The 17,812-nt window shown below is 34.0% G+C and overlaps 1 protein-coding gene across 1 annotated transcript in view; it reads left to right on the forward strand.

Annotated features, from left to right (window-relative positions):
* The window catches only part of MAN2A1 (mannosidase alpha class 2A member 1), a 107,153-nt gene that overhangs the window by 40,545 nt on the left and 48,796 nt on the right, over positions 1-17,812 (forward strand). Inside the window, exons 9-12 of the mRNA XM_036403557.1 lie at positions 2,806-3,008; positions 7,126-7,311; positions 8,632-8,746; positions 11,576-11,643. Coding sequence (XP_036259450.1) covers positions 2,806-3,008; positions 7,126-7,311; positions 8,632-8,746; positions 11,576-11,643 — 572 coding nt within the window. The remainder of the gene's footprint in view (positions 1-2,805; positions 3,009-7,125; positions 7,312-8,631; positions 8,747-11,575; positions 11,644-17,812) is intronic.

Here is a 17,812-nt window from a genome sequence, read left to right on the forward strand (position 1 = left end):
TTACTAACCTGGGCTGGATGATTTTGTCTCTGGGGCAAAAACTGAAGGCTCTGGCTCTGAAGTCATTCTTCAAGAACCAGTGCTGTCCTAAGACCTCTGAAAGTTCTTCTGAAAGGTTCTGCTCAGCCCATTGTCAAGGATTCTAGCAAGTCTGCTTCATTAGGCTGGTCACATTGTCCCTTGGTTCCCTCATGGAAGTATCTGACCCTTTTTCTGGTTTTTAATACCCAGACAAAAAGAAACAAAATCCTCTGTGACTGCTGCTTCATACCTAGGGTATTTTGATCAGCTGGAACACTGTTGGCATCAGAGCATTTCTCCTTTCCATTTTGTTCAGATACTTAGGTTTTCCTCTCTCTTTTTTTGTCGTTCTTTCTTTTTTCTTAGTTGTTTGTTGCCTGTCTGTTGGGGTTTTTTTGGTGCTTTTCTGGTTTCGCTTGATTTTTTGTTTTGTTTGAAACTGACGTCATTTATTCTTGAAAATATGAGCTTAAATGGAGACACATTTTCTTTCTTTCCCACTCTTCTGCACTTTCCCTAGTGGAATGTAACTCCACAGCCAAGTAACAGGACATGCTCAGCTATGTAAGAGTCTAGATTATATAAAGGAAGAGTTCACATTTCTTCCTGAAGTGCTGAGATGCCTGGGATATTACTGCTTACACAAGGGAGTGCCTACTCTGCCTTTCTGATCTGAAGGGAGATTTACTCTTTCAGACAGCTTTTTGTGATGTTTATCTAGTGGATATGTCTGTTAGCATTGAGATTCTCCTGCCAGCCACTATTCTCTTCTAAAAGTGTATGGTACATCACTGTAAAACATACCTATTTTGCTCTTGAGGAATTCAATCTCCCATTCAGAGATCTCCTTTGCATCTATTATACATAAATTAAGTTGAGTCTGTTACTATGCCAATAGAAGACTCTACCAGATTATTCCACTGTTTCCATTCACCTGACTTTGATGCTTCCTCTGGTGAGGTTTTACTCCTCTGATTCAATGCAGAAGTGAGATCGTCTCTTGTGTCTTCTCTTGGTGTGTTGGTTTTGTTTTTTATTTTCTACTTGTAGGTGCCTGTCCTAGAAGACCTCATAAGACAAAGTTTACTATTGGTGGGATTTCAGGGGCAATATTTATCTTTGCTTTACTGCCATTTAAACTGGCAAGTTACTATATTGTCTCCACCTAACAAATGCTTGGATGATCTGAACAACCTTGAAGTGAAAGTGTTTGGGGTTTTTAAATGATTAAAAAGTGTGATTTTGTTGTTACAGTGAGAGTCTGATACTCCTTATATTCCAAGTCACTTTAAAAAAAGATTTTTACTAAAACTTGATTTTGGTGTTATAAATTGCAGCATGCTACATTGCATACTTGTTAAACATAATAATAGTAATAGGAAATAAAGTTAATTGATATTATCATTATAGTTTACAGTGATGATATTTCTGGTAAATATATGTGGTCTTTTGTCCTGCTCCAGCTTCCGTTAGTTTTTTTTATACTTTCATTTGAAATCCATTTTGCCATCTATGCTTCTTTAACAACATTTCTCAATACTAACAACATTGATGCCAATCATTTATTTACTCTATTTTTCCCTGAATCTTAAGGATACCAGTTCTTGACCTGAATTTTTCCCTGAATCTTAAGGATACCAGTTCTTGACCTACTCTGTAAAGATCTGCTATTACCATGCCAGAGCATTTTTAAAAATGACCAGAAGCTAATTAATTTTTCTGCTCCCACATGTTACATTTCTTAATGCAATTTCTTTGTATAGAATTTAAGGAATCAGCTTCTGAAAGCAAATGCTGATTTCTTTTTTTTTTTGATCAAAAGCCATCCTTTGGGTTAAGCAAGATCTGGAGCACAAGAGAGCTAATTTTGAAAACACAGGATTAGGAGAACTATGTTTTTGTTGCATTACAAAAATTTCTTCCTTAGCCCAGACAGCTGCTTGGGTAATATTGAGGTGTTGCTTAGCTTGTGTATCACTGACTTACTCATAATATATGAAACAACGCTTCACTTGTTTGTTGACATTTAGATATTATTTTATATATCTATTTAAATAATAATAGTAAAAAATTCATATATCTTGAATTGTAGAATGGTTTTGGTTGGAGGAGACCTTTAAAACTGTCTCATTCAACTGCCCTGTAATGAGCAGAGACATCTTCAGAGATTGCCCCAGAGTCTCATCCAATCCAGCCATGAGTGTTCCCAGAGATGGGGCATCCACAACCTCTTTGGGCACCTTGGGTGTATCACCTCCCTCGTATTAAAAGTTGTCTTTATATCCCGTCTGAATCTATCCTCTTTTAGTTTAAAACCACTACCTCCTGTTTTAGCACAAGAGGTCCAACTAAAAGCCTGTCCCCATCTTTGTTGCAAGGGCCCTTTCTGTACTGAAAGGCTGCAGCAAGGTGTCCCCAGAGCCTTCTCCTCTCCAGGCTGAACAACCACACCTCTCTCAGCCTTTCCTCAGAAGGAAGGTGTTTCTTTGACCACTTTTGTGACTCTTCTCTGGACATGCTCCAACAGATCCATCTCTTTCTTGTACTGAATTGATATGCGTTTTTTGAAAATACTTCTTGTATTGAGTTTTGAAATGCTATCCTGCTTGTCTGAAAAGTGTGCAGAGGAACTTTAAAAATTTTTAGTATAGGTTTTCTGCTATTAATCTGCTGGAAGAGTTGTGTGTTTCTGAAATGTATATGGAACCAAGAATATTCATTGTCTCTGTATTTTCTGCATAATGAAAATGGAACTTTGTTACAGTAATTTTAATTTTCATTCAGGCCCAGTTTGGAACTTTATCTGATTACTTTGAAGCGCTGCTCAAAGAAAGCAATTTAGGTGAAAAGAGCAGCAATTCACTTTTTCCTGTTTTAAGTGGAGACTTCTTCACCTATGCAGACAGAGATCATCATTACTGGAGTGGGTACTTTACATCACGACCCTTTTATAAACGCCTGGACAGAGTCTTGGAATCCTACATAAGGTAAATCCTGCCATCCAGTACCTTCATAATAAGTTTCTTGGCACACAGGAGAGATTAATGTGTAAGTATTTGTCATGGTTTAACCTCTGGCAGCCCCTTGCTCGCTCCCCCACCAACAGGATCTTGAGGAGAATCGGAAGGGTGAAGGCTACAAAACTCATTAATTGAGACAAAGGCAGTTTAATAGGGAAAGCAAAAGCCACACGCGCTAAAAAACAAAGTAAGGAATTATGGCTATGGTGTGAACTTTTTTAGAGACAAGTAAAGAGGTTCTCAGAGGAAGCTGAGAAATAGCCAGGAATAGTGAGTACCAAGTGATCTAAGGCTACTATTCTTCTGAAAACTGTCTGCATCTTCTTCAAAGAAAAAAATTGTTGCTGAATTTTGGTAAAGGAGTATTTAAATGGTTCTCCCTTGTAGCAGACATCAGATGATTTAACTGTGTTATAGAGCTCCAGAAGGAAATCTAGGGCAGATGGATATGATGTAAATCCTGAACATTCCATGTATAGCCTTCCTGAAGGATTACAATTTTTTTTGCTGTAATGGATGCTGCAGTATCCAACGGGCAAGAGAGGTGTGGAAAGTGGCATTTCCAAGCAAGCTTGGAAAGTAGTGTTTTGAAGGCAGATACAAGTACCTTTCAGAAGAGGAACTGTATCTAGCAGAACTTGTTTTATTTCTTCCAAGGAATCCAGTTTTTAGTGCGGTAATGTGGATGATTCGTCATAGGAATCTTTAATTTTCAGTGAAAATAACGTTGTTTAATACTGCTGTTGGAGAAGACAAGATGCACAAGAGAACAGAAAAAGAAGGACAGATAATATTTTTATAAATTGAATTATCTAGCTAATTGTTTTTTCAGTTTAGATTAATTTCCTTTCTGTTTCTTAAAATGCACCAAGGATATAATTTCATTCAGCTTCATCATAGTCTATTTTTTCAAGATTTTTAGGTTTGGTTACTTAATTGTCATTCTCCTGTTTTTTATTACATAGATTACAGAAAATTTCATATGAGTTTGTTTGTAGCATTTAAAACTTTACATTAATAAAGAGATTCTTTAATTTAAATGTTTCAGTTGTCTTCAACTTCTGAAAAAGATATAGGTAAAGAATCTCTGGAGAAACACTAGTCTGTCAGTGTTCTTATGTATTAAAGTATAGTTTTAAAAAGTACCTGGGAAGTTTTTAGTTTTTCATTATCCTTTGTAAATAAGATCTAAGAAAAAATGTATAGATGTGTTCTCATTGTTTTAATATCAGGTTTTTTGTCAGTGTTGTTCTCCGAAACCATGAGAATCTTCATGAGGGTTACATTAGCTATGAGAACAGCAGGAGTAGGGTTTTTATCTTTTATTTTTTATTTCTTTAAAGTCAAAGGAAGTACAGTAGGATCATATTTAATCCTCAAATTGATGATAATTATTTCCATAGTATGTTTGAGCTAACATCCCTCTATCTATCTGGTGTATGTCCATATTTGTGAGAGAAGGAGCCATGAACAGACGGTAAATACATGTGTGTGTGTGCTCTTTACCAAGGATGAAGGTTTTTAACTTCCAGCAATACTGGAATTAAGCTGCACTTCCCTGTTACATAATAGCCAGGAGATAATGTTCAGCCCAGGACCCAATATCAAAACTAACCATTTAAGCAAGAGAAGAGTTGGTTGTTTAAGGTTTTTCCTGTTTGAAAAGAGTTTTTTTGGGGATGGTGTAGTAAGGAAGTGTAAGAAAGCTTAAGGATTTTATTATAGAGATTGAGAGGGATTTTAGTCATTATTGACTTTTTAATCTCAAGTGAGAGATGGATGGATGGATGGATGGATGGATGGATGGATGGATGGATGGATGGATGGATGGATGGATGGATGGATTGAAGCAGTTTAGAGAGTGATAAAATATGTGGCCAGAAGTTTATTCAATATAATGAAAAGATTCAGAGAACAGCAGCATAGTTGGAGACAAGTTAGGGACACATTTTTTTGTTTTATTAGTTACTAATGTAAATAGGGAAAAATTGCATAAATCTGCAAAAAGAAAATTGAACTAATTTAGAAGGTGAATACTACCGTGATACTTCTAACTATACAGATGGAAAATTTTACATCTTGAGAGTTCAAAATCTCTTGGAAATATTATTTATTTAGGTTAAATATAAACTGGACCTAGGTAAGGTAAGTTAGTGTAGGCCTTGACAAATAAGCAAAGCAAACTTTGGTCTATTTGCAGTGTCCTATCAGGGACAGATGCTACAAATTAAAATGAAGTGGAAAATTTCTGAAAACTGTATTAGGTCATCTGCAGTATTTTGAAACAGATGTGAGAAAACCAAGGCTTTATACAGCTTAAATGGAAAAGTATTAGATGCTTACCTGTAAGCTGAAGTGTTCTCTAATACAGTGTTGTATTTCTGAGTGTCTTTCATCATTGACGATTGAACCCTTTTAGTGTTTAGAAAAGTATTGAGATACGAAAGGAAAATTCTGCATCTGAGAGATGTCCTTATTAATAAAAAAGAAAATTAAATTAAAATTATTTGTGGGGAAGAAACTCTCACGTTATTTTGAGGACTAAAATTTGTTATGTTCTCTTCTTTATAGCAAAGTTAGGTCAGTGTTTAGTGGCTAATTTGATTTTTTAAAAAAAAGGTAAAATGCTTTAGGACAGGGCTTATTCATTCACTAGATGAGTGACCATCTGATGACTTTTTTTCAACTAAAATATTTTCATTTTTCTTTCAAATTAAACTGCAAGAGGACAAAGTAGGAGGGATTCATAGAAGTAGGAATTTGCATTAAGCAACATTTAAATTACAGTGATTAGGGTTAATCTAGCACTGGTAATTAAATATAGGACTTAAAACTTCTTAACACCTTGATTTTGTATGTAGTTTATGAGCAATTATCTAACCCACAGGAGCAAAGTCTTCACCTGTTCGTGAAATATTGACAATATGAGAATAGTTTAGGCTGTTACATGTATACTGCATCTTTCAGTTTACTTGGGTACATGGTAGTTGCAGTTTTTATATAACTGTTGCCTATGCATTGTATAAAGATGAAGAGAAAATTAAATCTAAAGGAATTTTTCATGTTAACAATTAATTCCATGCATAGTCTGAAAACCAAGTGTTTTTTGTTAATTTTTTTTTGTTTTCTATAGTTTAAAATTCCACACATGCTCTCACTGACAACTTCTGTAAATAAAAAAGTTAACTTATTTTCCTTTACTTTTTAATTTATTACTTGTAGGCCTGGAAGTTAACATTACAAGAAAAATAGTTGTTGTGATTTCTTTGCTTTTTATGTCATTAACCTGCATCATCTTTGTTGCTTCAAGTACTCGAGAAATGTTCATTAACCTCTAATAAATTTTGAAAAATAATCAGGCACTTTTCAGACTTGCAAAAAGAGAACTATAACATTTTAGGAGAAGATAGGAAAAAAGTTAACAGATGTTTTCCCAGAATTTATGCAAGCATTTTTGTCATCTAAATATCCATAATAACTGGCAATTATGGGGATATTTTTTGTAAAATAAATTTAGATTCTCATAAAGCAAGTGAAAATCTAGTGGTAATATTTTAGTGCTAGGTTTTTGCAACAGAAATAGAAGAGAAAGGCTCTGCATTCTGTTCAGTGTAAGGTTTCGGAACCCAGTGTTCTCTCCAGGTGACTATGTAGTGAGCAGGTGCATGAGAGGGTTAAGCCTTTAGAAGAATTTAGTTTGCTTTAAGTGCAAATGGCAGAATAGATATTCAGTAGTATACAGATTAGGATATTTATTTAAAACAAATTTATTTGATTAATAAGTTGTTTTTTGAAATGGAAAATACATGCTTCTTGTAAGGCACTCTAACGATGCTGTGAGGTTTTAGGACCAATTCCATATACCTCTCACACATCTATGACTGTGTATTTTGGTTTGCACTGTCATATTTTTATTTTAAAGGTCCATTTTCCACCACAGAAGTCTGGCAGGAAGCTAAAATGTACAAGAACAAGGTTTTATAGAGCTTATGGAACTATTTACCATTTATTCTTCAGATCAAGCATGTATTGCTTTTTACATTTTAACCCTGTAAAAATACTTGGTTATTCTCTGCAATTCCAGGGCAGCTGAAATTCTCTATTCCTTGGCTTTAGTACAGTCCAGTAAATCTGAGAAGATGAGTGTATTTCCTTCTGTGGATAACTATAAATTGCTGACAGAGGCTAGGAGGAACCTTGGACTCTTCCAGCATCATGATGCTATTACAGGAACAGCCAAAGATTGGGTAGTTGTGGATTATGGCACCAGGTAATTTATTATATATACATAAACTTAAATCTTAATCTCCTTTTGCATTTTTAAAATCGAAGTGTTTATTTCAGACATACAAATTTGATACAGCAATGTGCTCCACTGAAAGTGTAGAGGTGCTCTACATGAGAAGTAGATTTGATTACTCATGCTCTTCATTTAGGCAATATTTTTGAACTCTCTGAATAAGAATTTAATGTCCAAACAAAATTTTGATGTTTCAAAAGGTAGACACATTACTGACGTTTCCTTAATAACAGAATTTTTCTGCACTAAGTAGGAGAAGTTTTTGTATTTCTCTGTCATAAGCAATAATCAAAGATATGCTAATTTAAGCATATATTCTTTGGAAAATCCCACACCCTCTGTAGTCTACGTATCTTAAAAGTGGGAAATCTTTTTTGTGTTGAAAGTCTTCTACTTGTCTGTCATTGTTTATTGTCTCATCTGGGGGGTATTTCTAAGTATTGAGAAATTCTGCTAGTGTCTTCATAGAATTTTTTTGAGAACTTTTCATGATATACGTATGTCTATGTATACACATGCTTTAATTTATGGGTTTGTTCAGTAAATTGCTTCATATTGGAATGTTAAGAACTAGTAAATTTGATTAATTGAGGTGATGATGGTAGACTGATGATAGAGCATGTTCATTAAATAAGTAATTGTTTTAAATGCATCTAAAATACTCTTGTTTAAAACTATTTTATGAAAAGTATTTTTAAATTCCATACTTTTAATCTACTATATCATAAGTATTCACAATGCACTTAGTTATGAGAGAGTGAAATAAAGGCTTTTTTCACTTTACAAATAAAATTATCCAGCTCTCTCTCCTCAGAAATTTGTAGACATCCTGGTAGTTTATATAGTTTATAGCTTATATTTTTTGTGTTTCTGATTGTTCTCTTAATCCTGTGTAAACATAGTCTTGACATTCTGACAAATGTTTCAGGCTTGTCTCCACTATAGAAACTGAAAATCAAATATACAAATTGCAAACTTTCCTAAGATTAGCATTTTGAAAAAATACTTGGTATTCTGAGAATACACCTTTGGTAGCACATCATACAGGAGGAGCTGTACCTCACTTTCAGTATGCAAGACAAGAATATAATTCAGAATATTTCTGCATTTTTCAGGCTGGTCACCCATTGCTACTAACTGATCTTAATTTCATGATATATTGATGCTAAAATTCTTATTTATTTTTCTGCAACTCATAATTTTTGAGTTCTTAAATGTTTTTAAATTTTGATGTTACAGCATTGAATAAAACCAATTGAAAACTAACTAAGATTTTTAATGTTTTAACAGGCTTTTCCATTCAATAATGAATTTGAAGAAAGTAATAATTGACTCTGTTCATATTCTTATCCTAAAAGACAAAAGTGCTTATAACTATGACACAGCAACTCCACTCCTGAAGATGGTGAGCTCTCTTCCTTGATTTTTTCCAAAAATGAAATGTGAACTATGTCTTTTGAATTCAGTTTGAGTAACCCTGGGAAATGTCAGAATTAAATTTGCACCTAATGCCTTCTCAGAAATGTGCTACTTATCACTCTTTGCATTAACTGAAAATATTGGAAATTAAAAAGTGAACATGTCAGCAGTTGATGCTGAAAAAAGCCCACATGGCTAAAGGAAAGGGACTTATTTTGTTCCCCTTTTTGAGTTAGATGGTAAAAGCAGGTGTTCTAATTTTCTTGTGGGCATGACTTAAGGGATATACATAAGTGAATATATAACAGTACGCAGTCCTGTAATTTGACTTCGCTTCACAGAGGAACGTAATAAATGTGGGAAGAAGAAAATTCCCATCCCTAACAGAAGTCTAATCTTAGTTTGCAAGATTAGGTCAAGACAATACCTCAATACAATGCTCTTTTTACTTTGCTGAAATTATTTGAAACAGGAGTGTTCAATGAAATGGATGATAAAGTCAGCAATGGATCCTCATGTATCATTTTGAGACCTATTTTACAGTAAAGAATACCTTGAAGAAACACACTTGCTAATATTGCTTCCTTTCAGAATTCTTAGTTTCCTCACTTTCTGAACAAAAGTGCTCTTGTGTGACAGCTATGAATTTTTAGGAAGTCTACTTAGTGCATTTACCCTGAAGATAGACAAAATGACATGCTTTAAGTTCTTTGTGCATAAGCACAGCAGGGTTAAGACAGTCTTTATGATATCATTATCTCACACTTCTGACCTAATAAACATGACATACATTCTACGGGTTTAGTTGTGCCAGGTGTGTCATATCTTGAACTATTCTTCCAGTCACATGTATATATAAAAATTTTTGTTAAAATAGTTCTTTATACTTTTTATTACTTTTATACAAATATATATGTAGAAATATATGCTGCATGTGTATGCTACATGCATGTGTGTCTCAAATATATTAATTTTTCTCCTCTTTGGAAAATGAATGTGCACTTTCATATAGTGGGAATATTTTGAAGGCATTCATGGGATGAAGGTTTTACTGCTGCTCTGAATTATATTGGAAGATGTTGTGATGTTACATTTTAATAAACTTCTGTTGTTCCTGTTCTTCATCAGTCTGGATTAATACCACTGCATTGTAGAAGCACTAATTACTGTTTCAACTGTATATTGCCTAGGAGCATACTAATTCAATAAGCTATTATTACCACTGTGAAAGCAGAAATTAAAAAGGAAGTTGTTATTGCAATGAATTTATTGTGTCTATATAAAGCAAAAAAATAAGGTGATTACAAAAGCAGATTAAAATTTATCTGTTTGCCACACAATATCTGCAGTGTATCATTAATCTAGTATCTCCACTATGCATTGGAAATAGCAACAAAAGCTTTGTAATGTGGTATTTGTAGACTGCTAACAGGAGAACTTCAGGATAACTTACAGAACACCTCTGCAAACCTTGAGTAAGTTGGAAGTTCAAAGGCATTCGTTTTGGAGTGGTACTTTGGTGGCTGATGGAAGCTGACATCAGGAATTGCTCAGAGATGGGCATTCAGAATGAATGTCAAGAGAGTTGAGAAAGACAAATGATGAAGACTGTAAGAATGAAAGTGGCTGTTGTTTTTGAGGGCTGAAGAAGTCAAAAACACTTAGATGAACAGAGCACAAGACCATAGCAGCAGCATTCCAGCAGGTAGCAGGGACAACCAGGGAAAAGTTCCCTTTCTTGGAGGCAGAGAAAAGGAAGTTGGGAATAAGACACTATTGAAGAACTCTGGAATGACACCACTTGCACTTTTTCTACTCTTCTTAATTATTAGTTCCACACAAAAGCATTCATGGTTTTCTCATGAATTCTTTGTACTTCTTATGTTAAGTTTTACAAACTCTACACTAGTAAGCAAACAATCAATCACTTGGAAGGCAATACACTGATAATGAGAAGACCCTTAAAGATCCCAGAATGACCCAGCTTTGGTTGGATCGTGGATGAGATTGAAAATCTAAAAATAAAACTACAACCATTACACAATTCCTGTACATTAGTGCAGAAAGAAAATGTAAATGTAAGTGACAATTGCTAGACTTGAAAAACATGATTTTAAGGATGTTTTGAGAACTGACAACTCTACACTTCAATTTCAAAGTCTGTAGTGGTCACCATTGTAAGAACTGACTGGAATGCACTGTGAATCAGCAGTTTGGCTATTCTCTTAGGCTATGCAGCAGTGACAGCAACGTCTTGTCTCTACCTTTCCTCAGTGGAAGTGAGCCCTGTGCCACACCACACGCTAAATTATGTTTTTTGAAACTTTTCTTTTTGTACAATATAAGGTAACAATGAGAGCTCACAGGAGACTATACAGTGATTGCTTGTGGTAAGTGCACAGCAGCATATTGTTTCAGAATAAATTTATAGTAGCAGAAATTTAATAAAAATATGTGGTAAGTATTTGCAAAATTTGAAGGAAGTTGGTGATTATGAAGGCTTGTATGCAAAAATGAAATTTTTCCATACAAATTATTACAGGTGTAATAATTTGATAACGGAATCTAATAAGATCTTTAATGAAAACTAATATTTCCCAGTGATTTGGTCGAAGTAAATGTCTTACTTTTGTCAGTGTGAAGTACTTAGTTTATTAAATTTTGTTGTTTGTCGTCCTCAGTAATGGGCTAAAATAAGATTTGGTTTCTGGTGTTAACATGGTTTTGTACTCCACAAAATGCATATAATAGGCAAAGCTCATATATTACTTACTGAAGTGTATTCAAAAGCAAATTCAAAGATGTTCTCTTATAGGATGATGTTCAGGCTTCTCAAGATTCTTTGCCACGCAAGACAGTTATAAAGCTGACATTGCAACCAAGGTAAATAATTTATATATTACTCAGTGTATGAGATTCTTTTAGCAATATATGGGTTTTCACTACCTAGTAAGTAGTTTTAATTAGTAAGTTACTCCGGGAGATTATGCTAATATTATTATGTCTCATTGAAAGAGGACCCAGCATGTTAAAACTACAGGCATTTCTCACATACCACAGCTGAAGTAAGTGTTCTGTTTCTGTGTGCTTTTACAGCATTGTAATACTAAATAAATTGTGCTTGAGAGAAGCAATAGAAGATTCTAAATAGGCAGAATTGCAGGTGCCTTAGTTAACTCTGTGAGCAAAATGTTAAGTTTTTATAAGGCCTAAAAATTACTGTTTATAAATACTGAATTGACTTTAAAAATCAAGTAGAAGATAATCTAAGATTCTGTTCTCTCTTAACTCCAACTTTCTGTTCTATTAAGAGGAGTTACTTTTTATTTATATGTAATTGTAGGGTATTCAGCTGAAATTGGCATCCTGCTATGTCCATGAACACTCAGTATCCCACCTGAAATAATGTACACATTCATTTAAAGTGGCTGATCCAAATAAAGTGAATAAGATGTCTGGGTATGAGAACTGTTGTCTGTGCAAATCAAATAATGCAAGGTTTTTGCTTACAGAACAGAAGATTTAAGATTCATTTAAAAAGCAGTGAATGCTGTTTTCCTGATGTTAGTATCTGATTTCTGTAGTTTGAGTGGCATGCTAAAAAGACTTACTTGCTTAATTGATGCAGATGTCCCACTATTCAGCTGACTAACTTCTGAAGTGTGTGTATATATATATATATAGTTAAAATCTTTGAAAAAGTGAGTAAGGTTTAGTTCTTGTGACCTTTCTAGAGAAGCTGTCTTCAGTCTTCCAGCACTAAATATACATAATGTGTCTAGTGTATGCTTTTCTCTAGAGAATGCTTTTTTAAAAAAAGGACTAAAGGACTTTTCTTATTGGAGTGCTACAGAGATGCTAATAGATGATCTTAAACTTGTCCAAAATGACCAAGAACTCAGGTGCTTATTAATTTAACAAAAATGTTTTAGCTTTTCAAAATTATCTCCTCAGGTTTCTTCACTGGAAGAGGATTGTATATGTAGTATATAAGCACTTGGTTGGAAGCAAGTTATGATGTAGATTTTCTTTGCCGTTTGAGGATAGCTTTGTTGCCTTTGCTTTCCTTACCTAGGTTAGCTGTTGAAATTTTCCCTGTGCCCTTTTCATCCCCTAATACACCTTTTGTTTGCATATAGTGTTCCACTTTTGTCTCTGCATAATATGCTAAGTAAGTTTTCCCCTTTTTGATCTTAATTAATTTCAGATATTTGCCCTTTTTTTTCCCCTTCTGACTTGTAAATTAAATAGATATACATGACATTACCAATAATATTGTTCTGGGTAATGTTGGTAGTTTCTAAACTGGTCTTAGCTTACTAAGAAAATAGTACTAGTAGAAAATTGCTAACTTTGTTATCTGGTATTGTGAAGATACCATACAGTCATATAAGGTATGATATATGTTCCAAAGACTGCAGTCAGAAATATGAGAAAAAGATTGAAGAGGGGAAAAAGGAGACAGAAAGGGCAAAAAAATATTATAAGAGAATATTGATATTACTGACTAAATCCTGGGGTTTTTTACATCCTTTTTAGAAAACTTTGAAAGTGTTTCACATAAATGTTTTACATAAGTGTACAGTACTTCCTGTTTAATTTGTTGTTAAAGTTTTTATTTGAATATCTCTTTGTTAAGCTGTTTTTGCTTATAAAAATTAGCTTAGTCTCTTTAGCCTTCTAACTTTATCTCTGGTTGTAGTCTGAATCTCCACTAAATTTATTACCATTGGGAAAAGTGGTATGTAAGCTGTCACTGTAACTACTAGTTAAATCTAATATATGATTATTATGATTGTGTCTGAATTTTCTTGTAGCATTTCATGAGAAATGTTATTTTCAGTAGAAGCTTAAAATCAGCTCAATAAATCTATTATTAAGAATTACTATGCTTGAACTTCAAACTTTAAAGCTTTTAAGAAGGAGACTGTTTTTTTTTCCATTTAAAATTTTGGAGCATCAACAGACTTTAAAAACTGATTTTCACTAAAAATTTGTTATTTGCTTATCTTCTGTTCTTAATCTTCTTTATTATTCCTCTATGTGTAATTGTATCTCTGGATTTCTTTCTGCTAGTGTGTTCTAGTATGTCATTATATGGCATAGAAATTAAATCAGTGTAACTGGCAAGATGTGAAAATAGCTTTTCATATTTTTGCATTTCTGTGTCAGAATTTACAAAAAAAATCTGTATTCTATCTTGGTTATTCTTACATAAGTGTGGGTCATATCACCTGTGCTTTTAGAGGGTGATGGGAAACTTATAATGGCTTTTCAAATTTCAGTTTTTTTTCTTTTTTTTTTCCCTAATTTTACTGATTGCAAATATAACCAGCTTTCTACAGGACCATAGTTGGTAGTGTGCTTTTTGCCTGTTTCATCCATCCTTTCTTTTGTGTACTTTTTAGTTAAGTGTTCTCTTCACTTAACTAGTTGGTGAAGTTGTAGTTGGGAGTGAAAACTGATCTGACAGACTGAACAGGAGAGCTAGGACAACTTGATTACATGGAAGAAAAAGAAAGCAGAAAGAGATCTCTCATTCAGTTGTTAATGTTCCAGTGTGAAGTATCTCCGTATCGTTGTGTAGTTGAGAATTATATTTCAAACTGCTTCTAAGCAGGTGCCACCTGTAACCTCTTTGGTATTGCTTCTGCCCACACCTGTGCATCTTTTCTCTGTAGTGCTGTTGTGATATCTTAATGAATCCAGAAATGTATTTTTAAAGTAATGTGTTCATTTTGATGAAATAGGTGTACAGCATATTTTAGGTCTTTGACTCCATGACCTCAGGATGACTAAGTGGGCTAATGATCAGGCTTTTGAATACTGAAATTATGGAGTCTTTAATTACATTAAATCCCTTTTAACTGATAAATGAATTTACATGATTTTTTAAAAAATATTTTGTTTAGCTGAAAATGCTTTCACAAGAAAATATCCAACTAGATATGGAACTACTTCAGTCTTGCTCTGAAGTTTAAAATTACTGCATGTCCTGGAGACAAAGCCCATTGTGTGTGCTGCTAAATTGGTTGCTGGCTCATACTCTCTTACTGCCCCCCAGCTATTTAGTATAATAATAGGTTTTCAGGAACAGTCTACCAGAGCTCATACTTTTTGAATGGCAAAAGACTTGCCCTCACTGGACTTGGTGTGTGGGGGGTGTGTTTGGAACGCCTGTTGTTTAGGCTGTCAGCAGCAGATCAAGGGCATGGTGACTGTGAGGGGAAGGGTTTTCCAGCTATTCCTGTCTGTGCTGTTTTCTGGAGACAGCATTGCAGGGGAGCATGCTACACAACCAAATGACTCGATTGAGTGTCTGCACCAGCTTGCATCTTGTAGTGGTCATGTTTGGCTCAATATGGTGAATCATAGTGAAAAGGCCCAACAATGGCAATTAGGTTTTAGCTCTTCTTCCCCCTTCTCATTTTAACTCTTGAACCTTCACATACCTATCTGGGCAGTTTCAATACTGAGTTCTACTGCACTCTATCCTATCTTCCTATCTGAACTGAAGATACTATGGTAATGAAAAATTTTTAAAAAATCATCTATTTAGGATTTTTTTGTGCTAAACCAGCTATTCTTATAATTTACCCACAAATAATTTTTGTCAACTGATCTTAGAGGAACAATATGATATGATAACCTTCTTATCAGGCCAGTTTTATAGCTTAGCAGATTATAAAATAGCTTAGCTAGCTATTTCCATTAGCTGAAATATTTAGGTTACCCAGAGGATTAATTATGGGAGGATATAAATTATTTCCTCAAAGATCTGTTAAAGCAGTTTAGTGATATCCACATTATAAAAGAATGTTTCCTTTTTTCAAATAGAGGCCACAAAATAATCTTGGCTATTATCCTGACTTTGTTATCCATGAGCAGGTTTTGGCATAAAGTTGTATTTAATAAAGTTTTGGCGTAAGTTGTGTTTATACTGTTAGGTCCAAAATGCATGGTATTTTTTGAGAAAGAAAATCCCAATTTACCTCTATAATTTTTCAACTTGATAATATTTTCAAAAATTCACTTGGCAGGGTATTCACTGCTTTCTCAAGACAGCATTTTAATGCAGAAATTAAAGCTATATTGCTAACTTTAATATGCAATAGAGAATAATGTACCAAAGTAAAAAATTATTGACAGAGCAGTGGGTATGGTACTGTGTTTGGTTGGATGACTACAGCAAGAATAATTTGAGAAGGAAACTTTGATAGTCGCATACCATAACTGTGTCTTTGTGAGCTTAGAATGTGACTGGATCAGGGTAATATTCTTCATTTGGCAATTTTTGCTTTGGTGGTGATTTTTTTGTTTCCTTCCCCCGCCCTCCCCCCCCGCTCCCCCCCCCCCCCTTAGACCTATGTTGCCAGTTTTGGTATAATTGTATCTAAACTTCAGTCCAATGTATTTACAAGGAGAGGACTCTCCAACAGCATTTGACATTTTAATAATAAACATCTTAAATTCCTTTTATGCTTGCATGATTTCAGAGGCATATATTCCTAGTTATACTCCAAGACTGCTGGGAAAAAAAAGTACAGTGGAAGGAAAGGTATTTTCAAAGCTCAATGAAGGAAAAAAAACCAAATTTAAAGAAAACAGAAAAGAATACCATAACATTTAAGATGTGTTCATAAATATTTGTAGCAATTCATGCATTGTTAATGTGCACACCTGTTTCCCAGAGAAGAAAACAGATCTTGAAAAAACAAGCAAACACTAACCAAACCAATACTATTAAGTTTTAATTGGATGAACTAGTGATCACAAAATGTACAACCTTGTGTGTTTGTTTAAGTGAAACCTCTGTATTTGTATCTTTCAGGGAGGTGGGCAGGATGAATACTCATTCAGTCAAGCCTTAATACTCACTGTTTCTATTAAGAAACAATGCTTAATTAAGCCCATCTATTAAGCACACAGTAGTGCAAGTAGGTGAAAAATTAGAAAATACTTTAGAGGTGATATATGAAGAGCGTGCATTTAGTTTCCAATACCCTGGCTGCTTAAGTTGGAATACAGCCTAATGGTTTTTTGAAAATTACTTTAAAGTGTTAATCTCAGTGTTCAGCTGCCTGATCAATTTACTAGATTTCAGGTGACCTCTAACTGCCAGGAACATGTTCTGTTTGTAGTAAACTCAAGGTCATTTTGACTAAATTGATGGGATATTTAAAAAGCATTCTCCTTGGTTTTCATGATGGAGGAGCTGTTGCAGAGGCAATGAAATGCTTGGCTGACTCAGGATAACTCATCTGAATCTTGAAATGTTACTAAATGTGAACTTGAAATAACTGTTTTGGTAAAAATCACTCTGGTAAAAGTGGTGCACATTCAAATTGAACAAAAAAGCATGATACATTCATTCATTCTGTTTTTTAGGTGGAACTTAGTTGTGCAAATATCTTTATGACCAAACCAGCAAAATCTCCATTGACAATGTCTAATGGGACAGGAAGTGAGGGGTATGGAAGAGTTTCACAGCGCCTTGATCTCTTTATTCTCACTCTTTTTGTAAGGTCCTAATAGTTTTTCAGAGGTTTCTGTATTTTCTGTGTGAATTTTCTACTTTTTGTGTTAAAAAAACATTAAAAAATATAATTCATACAGGCTTATCTCAGAACTGACTCCAGGTGCTGGTAATTGACATCTCCTTAAAAGTTATCTATGAAGTCTAAAAACAAAACAACAAATAAGCTCAGAGATGAATGCCTGGTTTTGTTTAAGGGCTTTAAAATTGAATGGTGGTACATTTTTTGAGGTACGATAAGTTTTCATTGTGAAGAAGAAAAAAGCAACTTTGATTTACAATTAATTGTACTTCAAAGCTTTTTGTGGAAATAATTTTTATTTTTTAAAACTCAGTTTTTGAATGCTATGGTTCTGAATTCAAGTTATTCTAAAAGTTGTTACATTTCAAACTTTTAAAGATTAATTTTTAGTGTATAAAAATTCTTATACATCAAACTTTTTTTCAGTTTTTGGTCTTAATGTGGATGAACCAATGACAGTCTGTTCTAAATGTTTTTGTCTACTGACTGTCCTT

This window comes from Molothrus ater (genome assembly GCF_012460135.2).
Source record: "Molothrus ater isolate BHLD 08-10-18 breed brown headed cowbird chromosome Z unlocalized genomic scaffold, BPBGC_Mater_1.1 matZ_random_MA35, whole genome shotgun sequence".
NCBI lineage: Eukaryota > Metazoa > Chordata > Aves > Passeriformes > Icteridae > Molothrus > Molothrus ater.